We start from the raw sequence: 19568 nt of genomic DNA, 5'->3' as shown, positions 1-19568 counted from the left end.
ATCCAGTCTGTTACCAAGTCCTATAAATGTTATCACCTTCACATCTCTCCCATAGACCTTCTCTGATATTGCCACTAACCTAAGGTACTTCCTCATTACCTCACACCTGGACTGTTATAGTAGCCTACTAGTTGGTGTTCCCCTCCAGTCCCCATCTTTACTCACCTGTCAAGGTGATCTTTTTAAAGCAGTGATCAGACCATGTCACACCTCCTTCTCAATAAACCCCAGACATTCCCTACTGCCTCCAGGAGCAACAGTTAATTCCTCTATTGGGTGTTGAGAGTTCTTCATAACCATCCGTCTTTGTATACCTTATAGCACCCCCATGTACTCTGAGATCCAGTGAAATTGGTTACCTTGTTGTTGTGTAATCAAGGCACTGGTGTCTCCCAAATTTCTGTTTACTTTTTTAGGCTGTCCCTTATGCTTGGAATGCTCGGATGCCTCCCCATCTGTGCCTCCTAACTTCCTTGGCTTCCTTCAAGTCCAAACTAACAGCTCACCTTCTATAGGAAGTTTTTCCTAATCATCTTTAATGCTAATACCTTCTCTCTGATGATTATCTGCCATTTATCCTGTATATTTCTTGTATGTACTTAGTTGTTTGCTTGTTGTTCTCTTCCATTAGACCGATCTCTTTGAGATCAGAGTCTGTCTTTTACCTTTCTTTGTATCTCCCCAGTACTTAGCACAGTGATTGGTGCATAGTAGGTTAATAAGCATTATAAGTGTTTATTAACTGCCAGTATATTAATTTATTTTACATTTATTTAGCCATTCCTCAATTACTGGGAGCATCTACTTTATTTCTAGTTCTTTGCTATAACCAAAAATTCAAATATTCTTGTAGCTATGGGTCCTTTCCCTTTTTCTTTTGATTTCTTTGATTAGGTATATACCTAATAATATAGTGAAAGGGCCTTCCCCTTTTAAACTTGTTCCGTTACAATAATATTTACCTCTAACAGAACTTAGGATATTTGGGTAACGTGATGGAAGAAATGGACTTTGTTCAAACAAACATGCCTTTTCAGTTTTACCAGTAGTAATGCTGAATTTTTAAATGAGGGACAGTAAATACATATTGTTAATGGGCATTTTTTACACTTTTGAATTTTGAAACTTTTTTTTCTGTCATGGCAGCAGGTCTGGAAAAGTTTGAAATTCCAGTAAAAATTCGTTTGAGCCCAGATCCATGGACCCCCGAAACTGGCCTGGTGACTGATGCCTTCAAACTAAAACGCAAAGAACTAAAAACACATTATCAAGAGGACATTGAGCGAATGTATGGAGGGAAATGACCATTCTCCTTTTGCACCTGTTTGCTACAGTGAGCTCAGATCAAATAGGAAAATACTTGAATTGCATGTCTCAGCCTTTGAGACAAACACCATTCCTCATTTTAAGCCTAAACTGTTATTTCTCATGACATCACCATCTTTAACTGACAGGATTAGTAAAATTTTAAGACAGCAAACTTGTGTCTGTCTCTTCTTTTTTTTTTCATCCCCAATTTACTTCACTACCTATGACTATATATTTGTCAGTTTGTGAATTTTCCTGAATCATATTGGGGAAGCAATGATTTTAAAACCTCAAATTTTTAAAAATGATTTATATATCCTGTATAATGTTCAGTTTGTAACTTTTTAAAGTTTGGTTGTATAGAGGGATAACTAAGAACTATTAGAGATGGTTATTTGGGGAGCCTTTTTTACTTACAGTATTTAAAAACAAGGATATTGATGTGAAATTATGTAAATTTCAAATGCTTATGAATCAAATCATTGTTGAACAGAAGATCAGATTTGTTGTTGTGTAATTATTGTCTTGTATGCATTTGAGAGAAATAAATATATCCAGGCTTATGATTTTAGAGACCAACATCTTGTGAATATGTGCCTGACAGTTTCTTCTTTAAATATTTAATTTTAAAATGGGAAATAATGAAGTTTGGTCGTGGCACTGTATATAATGAAGCAATTCTACAGGTCATTCTTTATTAGTTCAGAAGATACTAAACATAGCAAGTATAATGCCAGTTAGTAACTATCCTCTAAAGGTTTTCCTCCAAAATCTATTCAGACAATTTTATACAAATGTTGAAAGTAGGGAGACACTGAAACTGTTAAAGGAAACAACTCTGATGGGTTTTGACAAGGTATTTTTTTAAAAGTGGGAATTTAAAAAGCCAAACATCTTTTGTCTACATCAGCCTTAAACACATTCAGGTTTCTATATTTTGCTACACTTAAATCATTGAAAACTGTCATATCTCCTAGCTGTAGTCCAAATGGCTTGATTATTTCTTATTTTTAATTTAGGATTATTTTCTTGGATATAAATTTGCACCAGGTTGTATTTATTTCACATGGTCTATGTTGGTTGAATATTTGATCTAAGTCCTTCTTGTAAAGAAGTCTTCAACTTTACTTTTTTTGCTAATTCATTATAAATGTTCTTATCTTGAAGGTTGTGAATATGATATATGAATAAAAATGGGGCCATCTGGGATTGAGAAAGTGTTTTCATCAAGGTTACATGGTCATTTAGAAGACATTCTTTTTAACCTTATAGTGAGAAAAGTGTCAAGAGTCAATTTGCAGGTTTTTCTGTATTATTAGACACTGTTCTTGATTCCTAAAATGCTGCCTAATAGATAAGCTTTTTGAAGTGTTTAAGATTTATAAAACATTGTCCAAGGAATTGGAGAATATGGCATCGAAGGTGATAACACATGTTCAAATGTGCACAAATCAATGCTTTTTAATTCATAGGCACAATTTTCAGCTACACTTTACATGAAATATTTTGTACCTATTAACAAAAGCACAGTTCATAGAAGTAACTGCATCTCAGCCTCTTTAGGTATAGAAATAAAGGCCAAGATATTGCATATTTGGCCCTATGTAACCTGGGTGAGAATTTTGAATGTTGAGAGGACCTAAGAATAAATGGATGGACGCTGCTTGGTTGGAAGGCTTTGGTCGCATCACAAAGGTATCACACCTGGAGAAATAGATACTTCTTTTTGGCTTCTCTTATTATCATGTGTTTGCATACTTCTCTTCCATAGGTACTTCCTCAACAAAGTTTAGAACAATTGCCCAGAGGAAGTGATTTTTTTTAAATGAGAAGGGAATTAAAGGGATGAATTCTCTTGAAGTGGAACAAGAAGGCCATTAATGTGCGAAGTAGAAAGTCTTCCATCCTAGGAAAGTGGAGATTAGAAATACTTAAATGATCGAGCTTATTGCATACATTTAACACAGCACAAAGATGAAAAGGAGTAAGAAAATGGAGATTTGCAGCAAATGGAATAAAAAACAACTTTTAAAAAGGAACATAGTTCACCTGCTAGTTAGAGCCATAGGGTTTTGGGGTTATTTTTTTTTTTTTTTGACCCCATAGAATACGATTCCCACAAGGGGAGTAGTTTTCTAATTTGGGATTCTACAATATGCTCTCTTCCAGGAGGGGAATGTGCTTATAAAAAGTAAAAGTTTAGGAGTTTAATTACAAAAGAGTCACCCATTAAATAATCAGATTAGCATGTATTTCAGAACTGAGTTGCAAGTTTTTTTCTTTTCCTCCCAGAAAACAGCTGAGACTTAGCTGACTTCATTATCTACCTAGTCTCTCATTTGTTGATATGCTTAAAGTTGAACATTTGTTCAGTCCACCAAACCAGAGCCAGATACCCATGACCACAGCAAAACAAGAATGTTGAGACTAAGTAAAAAGAACAACTTATGATTATCCTTCAGTTAATCTTACATTATCATTAGGAAAATTAAATAACTTTAAAATATTTCATTATGAGAGATACTAAGTTAATTGGGAGACATGACAGGAAAGGAAAGAACCCAGTTATAAGGTGGTTTCTCTAGCTTTGGCATTGTCTTTGAAAAAATGAAAATGCACATTGAACTGTGTCACAATGCAGATATTAGAAGACTTAAGAGAATAGGGAGCTTTTCTGGAATTGATTGGAAAAATGAGATGTCTGAAGAGTTCTCAGAAGTTTGTTGATGCAATAATCTCCACAATTTACAGAAGATAAGATGTGCCTACCAAGGAAACATTTGTCTGTTAGTAAAATAGTTTGCTGAAATGTAAGCTAGGGCCAGTGCAAAATTGAATCCATGGCATTAGGTAATGCCAATTCTCTTAAGTAACAACCTTTTAAAAATGTCGACTTGATAACCTCTATAAAATCCCATGGAGCTTGTCAGTTATTCCAGCACTTGCCAGCAAGAATAGGGTAGCCTGGCATACATTTTTGTATTTGCTGCCAAAATTCACGAGCTTGTAAACATTTTTGTATTTGAACTCTTAGAGACCCTGTGATGCAACTTTTTTTTAAAGCTGTGATGTGTGTTCATTCTCTTGGGCCTGTAAGAAAATTGTATACATCTGTGTTTTATATAAAGTGGTCCCCTTTTAAACAATGTACATATTGGACCATGCTGAAAATGTAACTGAATGACCAGTTGTATATTGTAATTGGTTATTTAATGTAAACTCATTCTTGGTTGTCGCTCTTACCTGCCTGAAAACATGTATATCAAAGAGTTATGTTGTATGGACTATTTATTTGTAATTGGACAAGTTTCAAGAATAAAGAAATGTAAAATAAATTTCTCAAGTTAAACCCTGAATTTTTTTTTACTTTATTGGGTGCTGCTTTTTTGTATTATCTTGAAAAGACTGCTTGATTACTAGTACTTTAGAACACATCATAGAATACTATTACTTAGGTTTTCAGAACTTGAGAACTCTTAAATTTCCTATTGTTTACTGTTCCTTCCTCCCCTTTTTTTTCACAAAGTATTTCTTTTGAATGAAAATATCTTCCTTTTACCATTTTAAAGGTATTCTATGATGTAAGTCCTAAGATGTTTCAAATTCTAATCTTTTAATCTTTTCTCTGTTTCTTTCATAATTTCCTCATGTGGCCTGTCTCATTTTGTTTTGAGTCTCAAAAATCTGTGAGAACATATTCAAATGAGTTCTGGCAACCAGATTGTCTTGTACACTTAAAGGATGATTCAGACGTAGTTTTGTTTATAGAGATTAGAAATGACATACAAATTTGTAATAACAGAACTGAGCTTTGTGCTACTTATACCATTTGTTAGAGCATGATATTTTTGTATACAACTGAAATAAAGCTTTTTTTTTTTTTTTTGGTGGGGTGTCTTTGGGAGAGCATGACCATGGCCATATTTGAAGACGAAAAATTTATCTTTGGACCACAGCTGACGTTAAATATTGGCATTGGGATATTCCTGACAGAACTATTTAAGGTTGTTAATTAGACTAATTCATCTTTGTTTAGACAAAATGGGATAGGGAAGGTTGCATGTGTAAACGTAATCCTAACAATTGGCAGGTAAATTTGTATTTACTATCATCAAATTAAATGTACATAATTACATCTCCATAAGAGGATAATACACTTAGCTGGGACTTTACAGGTCATTCAGTCATATACCTAGATGAAGAAACAGAGGCTGACAGTTTACCTATTTTCACAAGGTAGTTAATGATAGAGTTAGAATTTGAACCTCTAACTTATTTTTCAAAAATTTTTAACATTTGTTTTTTAAAAAATTTCCCTCCTTCCTTTTCCTCCCCTCTCACTGAGAAGTCAAGCAATTTGATAGAGGTTATACGTGTGCAATCGTCAAAAACACGTCCATGTTGTCCTGTCAGGGCGTTAGGAGGATGTCTACCCAAAGCATGTGAAGACATCCTGGCGAAGAACAATTTGTTCCCATGGTCATGAAGGCAGCTGCAGCAGGCACTGTAGAGCACTAAAAGCTTCCATATCAGTCATGTTGTTAAAGAAAGGAGACCCACCTACCCTCAAAAGTTTAGAAATATGCTTAGATGTGCCTTTTGACTCTGTTCAATTTTATTTTTAATTCCAAATTCTCCACCCATATAGCAAGAAAAAAAATGGACCATGTATATGTATGTGTATATATATATATATATATTTATCAATATGTCATATATATCTGTAAAGTCATGCAAAACAAATGTCTCTATTAGCCATGCTCTCCCCAAATCCTCCCTCTGATAAAAGGCAGGGAAAAGAAAGACATAGAAGAAAAATGCTTTAATCTGTTCATTATCAGGAGTTGGATAGCATGTTTCATTGAGTCCCTGTAGTTGGTCATTGTGTTCATAAGTGTTACTAAGAAATCTTTCAGAGTGGACTATAATGTTACTTTATAAATTATGATATTAAATTGTCTTCTTGGTTCTGCTAACTTCACCATATATCAATTCACATGAGTCTTCCCAGGTTCTCTGAAAACCATCGCCTTTATTATTGCTTACAATATAGCATCATTCCATCACATTTACCTGCTATCACTGGTTCGGCCATTCCTTAACTGATGGGCATCCCCTCAGTTTCCCATTCTTGGCCACTACAAAAAAAAAAAAAAGCATGTTCCTTTTCCCCTTTCCTTTTTCTAACACTGAATCCAGCTCTCTCTCCATGATTCCAGTGTTTTCTCTTTCCATCTAAGCTCAGCCTCTTCTGAATTGTCACTAACCTTTTAAAAAGTAGTTGCTGAAAGTCTTTATGGTAAAAATAATCTCCTTCATTTTTACTTTTACATTGTATACACTACATATAACAGTTATATGTGTATATGTATATATATATATATATGTGTGTGTGTGTGTGTGTGTATTTAGACTATATTGTGTAATATATTATAAGATAGGCTGATTTCTGCCAGACTGCTTTCTAGCTTAAAAAAAAATCAGTTTTCCCCTAGGTAATTTATATTTTATCTTTTTTTATTCACTGGGTTATTGTTTTACTGTTTCTGTTTCTCCTTTGTATGCATAGTTCATTAATTGCTCTTGTTTTTTTAATATATATGTATGTATGTATATATATTTTTTTAATTAATTTTTTTTTTTGCAGGGCAATGGGGGTTAAGCGACTTGCCCAGGATCCCACAGCTAGTAAGTGTCAAGTGTCTGAGGCCAGATTTGAACTCAGGTACTCCTGAATCCAGGGCTGGTGCTTTATTCACTGCGCCACCTAGCTGCCCCTAATTGCTCTCTTTATTTATTTGTTTGTTTGTTTATTTGTTTTGCAGGGCAGTGAGGGTTAAGTGACTTGCCCAGGGTCACACAGCTAGTAAATGTCAAGTATCTGACACCGGATTTGAACTTGTGTCCTCTTGAATCCAGGGCCGGTGCTTTATCCACTCTGCCACCTAGCTGTCCCCTCAAGACTACTCTTTTTTTTAATTGTTTTTTATTGGTTTTTGTTGTTGTTGTTGTTTTTGTTTTTTTCAAATTCTGAATAGAATTTTATTTTCCAAAATATATGTAAAAACAAAATTTTAACATCAATTTTTAAAAAACTTTGTGTTCCAACTTCTCTTCCCCACTCCATTCCCACCCCCCACCCACAAGAACTCAATCAATTCAAAATAAGTTATACATGAGTAGTCATGGAAAAATTCCCATATTAGATAGTTGTGAGAGAAAACAGTCAAAAAAACCAAAACTTCAGATTAAGGAATTGTCAAAGAGGAAATGGAAAAAAAAATTTTTTTAATGTGTTTCCATCTGTTTTCAGATACTATCAGTTCTTTCTCTGCAGATGGGCTGCAATCTTCAGAAGGCCCTCAGGGTTACATTGGATCATTGCCTTGCTGAAAACAACCACGTGCTTCCCAGCAGATCATCCCCCCCACTATTGCTGTTATTTTGTATACAGTATATTTCACTCTGCTTCAGCTCATGTAGATCTCTCCAGGTTTTCCCGATAACATCCTGTTCATCACAACCTCTATATAGTACCTTAAGCTTGACAGAGAATCTTATTCACAAAAGCCCAGCAAAGAAGGTACCATACATTTTGCCATTATAATCAATCATCATAACTATTTCCCTCCATCCCACTCCCTTCCCATAACATTTATTCTACCTTCTTTTTACCTATTCCTTCTCAGAGGTGCCTTACTTCTGACTATCCTCTCCCACACTCTGCACTCCCTTTTTTCACCCTTCCTTCCTTGTCCTCTTCCCCTCCTATTTTCCTGCAGGGTTAAATAGATTGCTCCTCCCAATTGGGTATGAAAGCTATTCCCTCCATGAGCCCACTCCAATGAGATCAGGGTCCCTGAGCTAATTCTGTGTTCTAAATTTTTTCTTCCTCCCTCCCTCCTCAACCCTCCCTATGAGATCAAGCAATTCAATATGTCATACTGGTGCAGTCATGCAGAACATCTTCATCTTCCTTGAAAGTGTTTTGCTTTTTACTGCTCTCTCCCCCAATCTGCCCTTTCCTCCTTCCCTTCTCCCCCCCTCCACTTTTCCCCCTCCCTCCCCCCATGGCAAAAGTATATTACTATACCTACTTGAGTATGTATGTTAGTCCTTCTTTGAGCCAATTCTGATGATATTAAGGTTCACTCACTCCCCAACTCCTTCCTCCTCTTCTACTCTCCTCCATAAGTTTTCTTCTTTTTTCCTTCATGTGAAATACCTCTCCCCAGACCATCTCTCTCCTCCCTCCCCCAGTTTATTCCTCCTACACCTCAACCCTATTTTAATGATGCCATCATGGATTAGCTAGGTGGCACAGTGGAGAAAGCACCAGCCCTGGACCCAGGAGGCCCCAAGCCCAAATCCGGCCCCAGACATGACACCCCTCCCTGTCTGTCCTACAAAGAACAAAACATGAATGCTTTACAGATATCATCCCTTCATATTCAGTTCAGCCCTATCTTCTGTGAATTTCTTGTGAAGAATTTTTGTTTTGTTTTGTTTTGTTTTTTGGTGAGGCAACCGGGGCCAACCGACTTGCCCAGGGTCATACAGCCATCAATTGTCAAGTGTCCGAGTTCACACCTGAACCCAGGTTCTCTTGAGTCCAAGGCCAGCGCTCCATCTACTGCACCACCCAGCTGCCCCTGAATTTCTTACTGAGATAGTTCTTATGATTTCAAAATATTATCTTCCCATGTAGGAATGTAAACAGTTTGATCTTTTAATATCCCTCATGAAGTCTTTTTCCTGTTTACCTTTTTATGCTTCTCCAGGATCTTATATTTGAAAGTCAAAAGGGACTTTGAAGAGAAAGTAGGAGAAATAGAAAGAAGATGTAGAGAAAAGGAGGAAAGAATGGAAAGGGAAATGAGAGTGATGGAGAGTCATGAGAAAAAAGTCAACAATTTGAAAAGCCAAATGGAAAAGGAGATTAAAAAACTGATGAAAATAACTGCCTAAAAATTAGGATTGAACAAATGGAAGCTAGTGACTTTATGAGAAACCAAGACACAGTAAAGCAAATCCAATTGAATGAAAAAATAGAGGGCAGTGTGAAATATCTCCTTGGAAAAACAGCTGACCTAGAAAATAAATCTAGGAGAGAGAATTTGAAAATCATTGGACTACCTGAAAACCATGACCAAAACAAAAGCTTAGACACCATCCTCCAAGAGATTGTGAGGGGAAATTGCCCTGATATTCTAGAAGCAGAAGCTAAAATAGAAATTGAAAGAATCCACTGATCACCTCCTGAAAGAGATCCCAAAAGGAAAACCTCCAGAAATACAGCCAAATTCCAGAACTCCCAGGTCAAGGAGAAAATATTGCAAGCAGCTAGAAAAAAGGAATTCAAATACTGTGGAGCTCCAATAAGGATAAAGCAAGATCTAGCAGCTTCTACATTAAAGGACTGGAGGGCATGGAATATGATATTCCAGAGGGCAAAGGAACTGGGACTTCAGCCAAAAATCACATACCCAGCAAAATCGAGTATAATTTTTCAGAGGCAAAAATGGGATTTCAATGAGAAAGAGGTCTTTCAAGCATTTGTGATGAAAAGACCTGAACTGAATAGATAATTGCTCTCTTAAAAAAAAAAAAAAACTAATACTAGATGATTTTGATGACTCCTACTTTATGACAAAGTTTGAGGTCTGGAAATGCTGTTCCCCCTTTATTCCTACTTACTCATTTCCCTTCCTCTTGTTTTTCCAAATGAATTTTATTATTTTGTTAAATTCTATAAAGTAAGGGCAGCTAGGTGGCGCAGTGGATAGAGCACTGGCCCTGAATTCAGGAGGACCTGAGTTCAAATCCAGCCTCAGGCACTTAACACTTACTAGATGTGTGACCCTGGGCAAGTCACTTAACCCCAATTCCCCCCCCCCAAAACAACACCCCCCCCTCCAAAAAAACAAAACAAAAAAAATAAATTCTATAAAGTATCCACTTGGTAATTTAAATGGTATAGCATTAAAAGTGTAAATTTACTTTTAAAAGTATCATCATTTTTATTATATTGACACAGCCTAGCCATCACCATTGAATATTCTAGCTATTTAAGTTGTTCTTTATTTAAGGAGCACTTTGAAATTTGAATTTATATGAGTCTGTATGCTTTGGTAGGTCAATCCCCAAATAGTATATGCAGTTTGTAATTAATTGGAACAGGATCACCCTTTCTATTATTGCTTCTTGTGTTTTATGATTATATAGAAATGCTATTGAGTTTTGATGGTTTACTCTGTGCCCTGCAACTTTGTTCAAGCTATTGTCTCAGTTAAGAGCTTTACTGATTTTCTAGGATTTTCCAAGTATTCCATCATATTATCAACAAATAGGGATAGTTTTATCTCCTTTATCTTTATGTCTTTAGTTTATTTCTTTTAGTTGCTAGCATTTTCACATCTTTATCAAATAAAAGTGGGGATATTGGGCATCCTTGCTCCACTCCTGTGTTTACTGGAAAAAGTTTTAGTGTATTCTCATTGTATAAAATGCTTGCTTTTGGTTTCACATAGATGCTTTTTATTATTTTTAAAAGGTCTCTATGCCTATGTACTTTGTAGATTTTTTTTTAGCATAAATGTTACTGTATTTTGTCAAAGGCTTTGCATCTCTTGAGATAATCATGTAATTTTGGGCATTTAGGCTTATGATATGATTAATTATATTGATTTTCTAATCTTGAGCCAACCATAGACATCCCTGGCCACCAACTTGGTCATTTCTTGGATAAATCCTTACACTTTCCTTTCCATAAGCTTTTTTGTTTTATGAAACTATCTTGCTTATAATTTAATATCATGTACCTCCATAAAATCTTCTAATTGATTTTATAATCTAAACTGGTGGTTCTCTTGGCCACCATAGCTGTCACAGCATGGCATATCTCTCCTCTTGGCAAGGAAGAAGCATTTATTAATCACCTACTATGTGCCAGGCACTGGGCTAAGTGCTTTACAAATTATTTTACTCGACCCTTACAACAACCCTGAAAGGTAGATGCTGTTATTATCTCCATTTTACAAATAGAAGAAAATGAGGCAGAGGTTAAGTGACTTGCCTAGGATCACACTGCTAGTGTCTAAGGCTGCACTGGAACTCAGGTCTTCCTGATTCTCAGCCCATCTTTCTCCTAGCAGAGAGGAGATTGTTAACTGGCTAAAGTGATTTCTGGGCTTTTTTGGTGTGCTCATTATGGTGATTAATTGACGTCAGTTGAACTTCCTTGAAATGGAAATAGGAAGTTTGTGTTGATGTTTCCAGCATCATTAAACATTGCTTGCACTCCTACAATCTTTGATCCAGCTAAACTAGCCTTCTCTCATGAGGTTTCCCATCCTGTGCCTTCGTACTAGCCATGCCACACACCTGGAATTCATCTTACCTCATAGAATTCCCTTCTTCCCTGAAGAAGTTGCTTGACATGTGTTTGTTATAGGCCATGTTTTCATGTTTCACTGGTTTCCCCCAACAGCACTCTGAAATCTGGAGATGAGTAGAAAAAGTGGAGAGTTGGATGTGGCATTGGCAGAATATAAGTCTCAGGGGATGAGGAAATCTGGAGTGGTTTATGCAAAAGGGAAGGCTCTGTATTCACCATAATACTTAGACCATCAATTTTTATAATAGCAAAGAACTGGAAACAAATCTCCCATTGATTGGAGAATAGTTAAACAAATTGGGGCACAAGGGGCAGCTAGGTGGCACAGTGGATAAAGCACCGGCCCCAGATTCAGGAAGACCTGAATTCAAATCCAGCCTCAGACACTGGACACTAGCTGTGTGACCTGGGGCAAGTCACAACCCTCATTGCCTCACAAAAAAAAAAAGAAAAAAATTGGGGTATATAATAGTAATAGTATATTGCTATGCTGTATAAATGATAAATAATGAATTTAGGGAATTCATGGGAAGATACATGAACTGATGCAAAGTGAAACTAGAATCAGGATAACAATACATGTGCAATTACAACAGTGTAAATAGAAAAATAATAACAAAATGATAGAAACTGGATGCTATGAAATGATAATAACTAAACTTGATCTCCCCCCATCTGTCAAAAAAAAGATTCATGAGAAATCACTTGCTCTGATTCAAGTAATGGTGGGGGACAGCTATACATGTGGAAATTATACACACACACACACACACACACACACACACACATATATTGTGACATTTAAAATCTAAATTGTGTGGTCGCTTTAAATTAGAAGCTTTAGCACCAGTCTTTGGGCATTAGGCATTTATTAAAAGCATACCAGGTATTCACGTGAAGTTCAGAAAGCTAAGAAAAGGCCTATCTAGCCTAGAGTTCCAGGTTGGTTTGGTTCTTTCTCAAGTCCTCCTCCACGAGCCTGCTTTAATCATGAACCCCCAGCAAACTGAGTGTGGAAGGTTTTTATAGGTCTGGAGCATAGGCGGTCCTTACACACTGCTTCAAGCTGATTGGTTAGCATCATTCAAATCCATTGTGCACTGGACTTGAAGGTGGTCTTGAGTTAAGTTCAAAGTCTTCTGAGAACAATACCTTCTTAAGGGCTAGCCAGGTGTGCTTACCATCTAGTTAACTTGAAGTAGGCTAATCAGCAGTTTAATTCAATCAGTTTAGATTAATCTCCAGGTGGGCCTTTGAGTATCTGCTAAATCCCATTATTTTATCCCATTATATATGCACATACATATATACACGTATATATGTGCATATAGTTTCCTTGATATATACACAAACACACATATGCATATTATACACACACCCATATGTACACCCATATATACATACATATGCACACATACACATATATGCACATATACATATATATATAAAATTTTAAATTTAAAAGTTAGCTTTTCCTTTATAATTATCTTTGTAAGGGGTTTTTTGGAGGGAGGGGAGAGTTGGGAAATCTAGGTGATATAAAAAGTTATCGATACAATATTCTTTTCTTTTTTCTTTCTTTTTTTTTTTTTTTTTGGTGAGGCAATTGGGGTTAAGTGACTTGCCCAGGGTCACAGAGCTAGTAAGTGTCAAGGGTCTGAGGCCGGATTTGAACCCAGGTCCTCCTGAACCCAGGGCAGATGCTCTATCCACTGTGCCACCTAGCTTCCCCCCAATACAATATTATTTTTAAAAATTGTTCACAGAATCCATGATTTGTGATCAAATGTAGCCCACAATAAGTTAATAAGCTTGGTGAAATGGAAGTGATTGAGTATTGGGAGGTTTTGTGTTGTAAAAGAGTTCCAGGGAGTGGGAGAGATGATGGGAGAGGAAGTGCCAAGCTCTATATCTTCGAGATAGAAAGTACCTTATGATGGTAAATTCTAGGGTATGATCATGCCATGCTGTGTGGTTCATGTGGAATGGAGGTAGAGATAGCGTAAAGGAGGAACAATGTGGTCAGATGTGTAGCTTTTATCCACCATTCTTTTTTCCTTGGCTCTATTCTCAGAGGATACCATGGCCATTCTACTTGTCAGCACCAAGCCCCCTGTGACTCTGATCCCATCCCGCCCAGAAGCTTACTACCTTTTTGAGATCTCTCCGGCCCAAATTTTCCACTTCTCCTTATTCACTGACTCTTCTCCTGCTATCTATAAACATGATCAGATCTCCCCCCATTCCAACAAATAAACCTTCATTTAGCCTTATGTTCCCCTCAAACTATCATTGGTATCTCTCCTTCCTTTCATAGCCAAACTCTCAGAAAAAAAGTTGTCAATATTTCAAGGCTTCCACTTTTCCCACCTTCTACGACTTCAAATAATAATACTTGTTTAATGGATCAATGCTGGCGTGCAAGTTCTCCAGCTCCTCGTAGAAATAACCCTAGGTTAGGTGTTTGGTCCTATGCTAGTTAACATTTTTATCAGGGAAATGGATGAAGGCATAGAAGATCATCTAACATATAGGTGACTCTAAGCTGGGAGGGATAGCTAGTACATTGCATGACAGAGGCAGGATACAAAAGTATCTTAATAGGCTAGAGCAATGAGATGATTTTAATAAGATGAAATTCAATAGGGATACATGTAAAGCTTTGCACTTGGGTAATAAGAACAACCAAAACTCAGTTTTGCAAGCAGATGAGGGAGGTATTATGGCTAGAATGATGATTGTTCTGGAAGAGACCTGTGGGATTTTTTGTTTTGTTTTTGTTTTTAGTTAACTGTGAGCTTAATATGATTCAGCAGTGTATGTAATGTAGAAACCAAAATAGCTAAATGATCTTGTGCTCCTTTTTTTTTGAGGGGCAATAAGGGTTAAGTGACTTGCCCAGAGTTACACAGCTAGTGTCAAGTGTCTGAGACCAGATTTGAACTCAGGTCCTCCTGAATCCAGGACTGGTGCTTTATCCACTGCACCACTTAGCTGCCCTGATCTTGTGCTCCTTTAAGAGAACCAAACTTCCAGGAATGGGTAGGTCATAGTCCTACTGTACTTTGCCTTCATTGGCTCTTATCTGGAATATTATGTTAAATTCTGAGCAACATGGTTTAAGAAGGACATTAATATACCACTGCTAGGTTTATATCCCAAAGACATCACCCAAAAGAGAAAAAGATCTATTTGTACAAAAATATAGCAACTCTTTTTGTGGTGGCTAAGAATTGGAAATCAGAGGAATGCCCATCAACTGGGCAATGGCTAAATAAACTGTAGTATATGGTGGTGATGGAATACTATTGTGCTATAAGAAATGACAAGCAGTATGACTTCAGAAAGGCCTGGAAAGACTTGTATGAACTTATGTATAGTGAAGTGAGCAGAACCAAGAGAACATTATGCACAGAGATAGTAATATTGTTTGATGAAGAACTGTGAATGACTTAACTATTCTCAACAATACAATGATCCAAGACAATTCCAAAGGACTATTGATGAAACAATACTATCCACCTCCAAAGAAAGAACTGACATTGATGGAACAGACTGAAGCATGCTATTTTTCACTGTCATTAATTTTTTCTTTTATTCAAGTTTTCTTGTACAAAATAACTAAAATGGTAATGTTTTACATAATTGTACATGTATAACCCGGATCTGATTGCTTACTGTCTCAGGGAGGGGGGAAGGGGTGTGAGGGAAGGAAGGATAAAAATTGGAACTCAAAACTATAAATGAAAATGTTTATTACTTTATTATTTTTTAAAAGGATATTAATAAGCTGGAGAGAACAATATGGTAATTGAAGACAATTCTGAAGGATTTATGATGAAAAAATGCTATTTATCTCCAGAGAAAGAGCTGATGGAGTCTGAATACAGATCGAAGCATACATTTTTTTTGGAGGGAGGACTTTTTATGTATTTCCAAGATTTACCGTGGGACTGCTGGGTGGCACAGTGGATAGAGCACTGGCTCTGAAGTTGGGAGGACCTGAGTTCAAATCTCACCTCAGACACTGACTCGCTGTATGACTCTGACCAAGTCACTTAACCTCAATTGCCTTAAATATCCAAGGCCATCTCCAGTCAATTTGCAGCGTTTACTCAAAACATATTTATTGATGGATGATCTTTAAAGATTGTCCATCCAACTTCCTATCATTGTCTAAACAATAAGCATTTTTTTTTTTTGGTGAGGCAATTGGGGTTAAGTGACTTGCCCAGGGTCACACAGCTAGTAAGTGTCAAGTGTCTGAGGCCAGATTTCAACTAAGGTACTCCTGACTCCAGGGCCGGTGCTCTATCCACTGTGCCACCTAGCTGCCCCAACAATAAGCCTTCTTTATCCACTTGGTTTTTCCTGAGTGGATAGTAAGAACAAACTCTTTAGTGTGATCACAGGGTCATAGTTTTAAAACTATAAGGGACCTTAAAAGTCATCTAATACATTTTACACTGGGGGAAATAGAGGTGCAGAGAGATTAAGTGACTTGTTCAGGGTCATACAGCAAGTGTGAGAAGCAGGGTTTGATCCCACGTCTTCCTGACTAAAAGCCAGTACTCTATCTGCTGTACCATAAATGCCTCTCTTTATGGATTTTGGATGTTAAACTTAAAGCCTATAAAAACGTGCTATTATTTTAAAATAATAACAAAGAGAAGTTGACAGCAATCCAAAAACAAGAATGAGATATATGTTAATCACGTAGGGATATTAGAGGGAGGGATACTTGGTAATGGAGAAACTTGGTTACGTGAAGAAGCAAGGCACACTGTGATTTAACAGAAAGAAAAAAAAGATTAGATTAGAGTATGAAACCACGGTTTAAGGTCCTGACCTATTTGACCTTTGGCAAATTACTTTACCTCTGAGCTTTGGTCTAATCATCTGTAAAACAAGGGGATTGAATTAGGTATTCTCTAAGAGCTCCTTCTGCCTGAACATTCTGTAATTTTAGGTAGGGAGGTCAATCCCAACAAAGAGAGAGGCCTCCTGCTTTACAATCTTCCTTGGGGCTGGCCCTGAGCACCTGCCCTCTCTGGCATGCATGCTATTAGTTTCTGACCCTAAATTTCCATTCAGGACACCATGAGGAAATGCTTGTCTTTGGAAAAGATTTGGGTGTAGGAAATCGTACCCTGGGTAGGTGTCTCTTCTTTCTATACTGCTCAGGTCCAAGACGCCCCAGACTCAAGGCCACCTTCCTTTCATAGTGAACAGGATGATTACGTTAACTGAGGGAATCATTGACTATTTCAGTTATCAGTGTTGATGGGGAAAGATGGAAAAGGGCTACTTTGATAATAAGTTAATATATGTATAGACAGTAAAATAGTAATAGGCTAGAACTTCTCTCAATTCAATAAAGTTGGCAGTGATCTATTAACCTAACCAAGGAGTCCATGGATAGATAATAAGCGGTCTGTGAAATTGAATTGGGAAAAAAAAATCCATTTTTTAAAAACTAATCTTTGGTTTCTTTTGTGATCTTTTGGATATTTTTATGTATTTGTAAACATTATTCTGAGAAGGAAGGTGTCCATGGGCCTCCCCAAGCTGCCAAATAGGTTCATGTCACACAAAAAACCTTAAAAACTTCCAGAGTGTCTTAGTGTAGTTTGTGAATTGACTACCAGATAACTCTGCTTGTGCAGGGCTATCAAATCTTTCAGTAGATGGCAATATCTCATCTTGCCACGAGAGGGCAGCCAACACCTATCCATTCCTTTCAGTGGCAAGTCTGGAGGGTTCTTTCTCTTTTAGCAGCTTTCTTGTGCTGTGACTTTCTGCGTTCACAGTTAAAAGATGATTATTAATCTTAAAAATATCAAATAATTCTGTTATTTTTGTTCAGTTAGCATTTGTAATTCCCTTGGAAGAGTTTTCTCTCAATTTCTTTTCCCCACTTTATCCCAGTGAATCAGAGAGTATTTCTCCTCTTACTGGTGTTAGGTTATGTGCATCATTGGAGAAGCAGTAGAAAATACCTTAAATCCTGTTCTCTTTTAGCCAATGTCCTCATCCTTGATATATTATAGTCAGACAATAAGCATTTATTAAGTATCTACCATATGTCAGGTAGACACTGTAACCACTTCTTGTTGTTTGTTCTTCTTCCACAGGAGGACTGTGCATCCGGAGGTGATGTCATGACTTGCACTGAATTTGGATTTAAGTGAGGGAGGGAGGGCTGTGCAAAGTTACCAACCTTATTCTCTCCTCCACAGTCATCTGGGTCCAGTTGCAAGATATAGATCAGGACAACGGGAGATGGCCCTGGATATTTAAGGCAATTGGGGTTGACTTGCCCAAGGTCACACAGCTAGTGTCTGAGGTCAGATTTGAACTCAGATCCTCCCAACTTCAGGGCCAGTGCTCTATCCACTGTGCCACCTAGCTGCCCCACCGTAAGCCTTGGAGATACATAGAAAGCCCCCCCCCAAAGTCCCTGCCCTCAAAAACCTTATATTCCAATAGATAGAAGGAACTTTTATAAAGTTAATTCTGAATTTTTAATAACATAGAGAGCTTAGGGCTATTGCCTTCCATGCCTTTTGTCCACTTTACTGGGCTAACTCAAGTAGGTTTAATATGGATAGTAAATGGGGGCAGCTAGGGGGTGCAGTGGATAAAGCACCGGCCCTGGATTCAGGAGAACCTGGGTTCAAATTCAGCCTCAGACGCTTGACACTTTCTAACTGTGTGACCCTGGGCAAGTCACTTAACCCTGATTGCCTCACCAGAAGAAGAAGAAGAAGAAGAAGAAGAAGAAGAAGAAGAAGAAGAAGAAGAAGAAGAAGAAGAAGAAGAAGAAGATGATGATGATGATGATGATGATGATGATGATGATGATGATGATGATGATTTTATGCCCTGGTGTAGCTTTGAATAAAAATGACCCTTTAATGTTTTATAACAATATTAATATCTCACTGGCTAGGTAAGCGGAGAGTCAACAACCATTTGTGAAGTGCTTACTATCTTCCAGGCACTTTGTTAAGTGTTAGGGGATACAAAGAAAGGGAAACAGCCTGTAGCTTTAAGGAGCTTACATTTTTAAAAATTAAATTTTATTTTTTTAATCAGAAAAAAAATCTGCCTTTTCTTCCTCCTTCCTCACCCCCACCTCCACAAGTGATAAAGAAAGAAAAACAAAATCCATGTTACAAACATAGTTAAACAAATTTTGCATTGGCATATCTAAATATATACACACATATTCTCCCAGTCTTCACCTCTCTATCATGGTAGGTCACTATACTACTCGGAGTTCCCAAGTTTTTCAAAATTATCTTTATAATATTATTGCTACTGTATACATTGTTCTCTTGGTTCTGCTCTCCTTATTCTGCATCAATTCATAAAGGTCTTCTCTGGTTTCTCATACCTTTTTTTCATTTCTTAAAGCACAATAGTATTTCATCCCAGTTATATACCATAACTTTCCAACCACCCCAAAAGATGGGTACTCCTCAGTTTCCAGTTGTTTACTGCTGCAAAAAGAGCTAAAAATATTTTTATATATCCTTGGAGTTTGTTTTGCTTAGGAACTAACCCCTCTAATCTACCTGTCCTCTAATTGCCCTTTCTCCCTTCTCTTCCCCACCCCCTCCCCTGTTGAGTGAAATGAATTCTGTACCCAAATTTGTGTGTGTGTATGTGTGTATTCTTCTCTCCTTGACCAGTTTAAAAGACTTTAAGGTTCAAGTACCACTCCTCCTACCTTTTCTTCATTGTTTCTCTAGACTTCTTTTTTGTTTGTTTGTTTTTGTTTCTCTAGACTTCTATTTGCATACCCTGATTATGTGAGATAATTTCCCCTTACTTCCCTCCCCCACTTCCACACACCATC

At 37.1% G+C, this 19568-nt stretch overlaps 1 protein-coding gene across 8 annotated transcripts in view; it reads left to right on the top strand.

The window, feature by feature from the left end:
- The window catches only part of ACSL3 (acyl-CoA synthetase long chain family member 3), a 73743-nt gene extending 69069 nt beyond the window's left edge, over positions 1 to 4674 (top strand). For 7 of the 8 annotated variants that reach the window (XM_043990741.1, XM_043990742.1, XM_043990738.1 and 4 more), the window contains one exon: positions 1147 to 4674. In XM_043990741.1, the coding sequence (XP_043846676.1) occupies positions 1147 to 1304 (158 nt within the window). In that variant the 3' untranslated portion in view covers positions 1305 to 4674. The remainder of the gene's footprint in view (positions 1 to 1146) is intronic. The other variant, XM_043990746.1, reaches the window with a different exon arrangement.
- The last annotated feature ends 14894 nt before the right edge of the window (positions 4675 to 19568 follow it).

Source organism: Dromiciops gliroides, chromosome 3 (assembly GCF_019393635.1).
Source record: "Dromiciops gliroides isolate mDroGli1 chromosome 3, mDroGli1.pri, whole genome shotgun sequence".
Classification (NCBI taxonomy): domain Eukaryota; kingdom Metazoa; phylum Chordata; class Mammalia; order Microbiotheria; family Microbiotheriidae; genus Dromiciops; species Dromiciops gliroides.
Note: the sequence above shows the minus strand (reverse complement) of the source record. Positions and strands in the feature narration are given on the sequence as shown.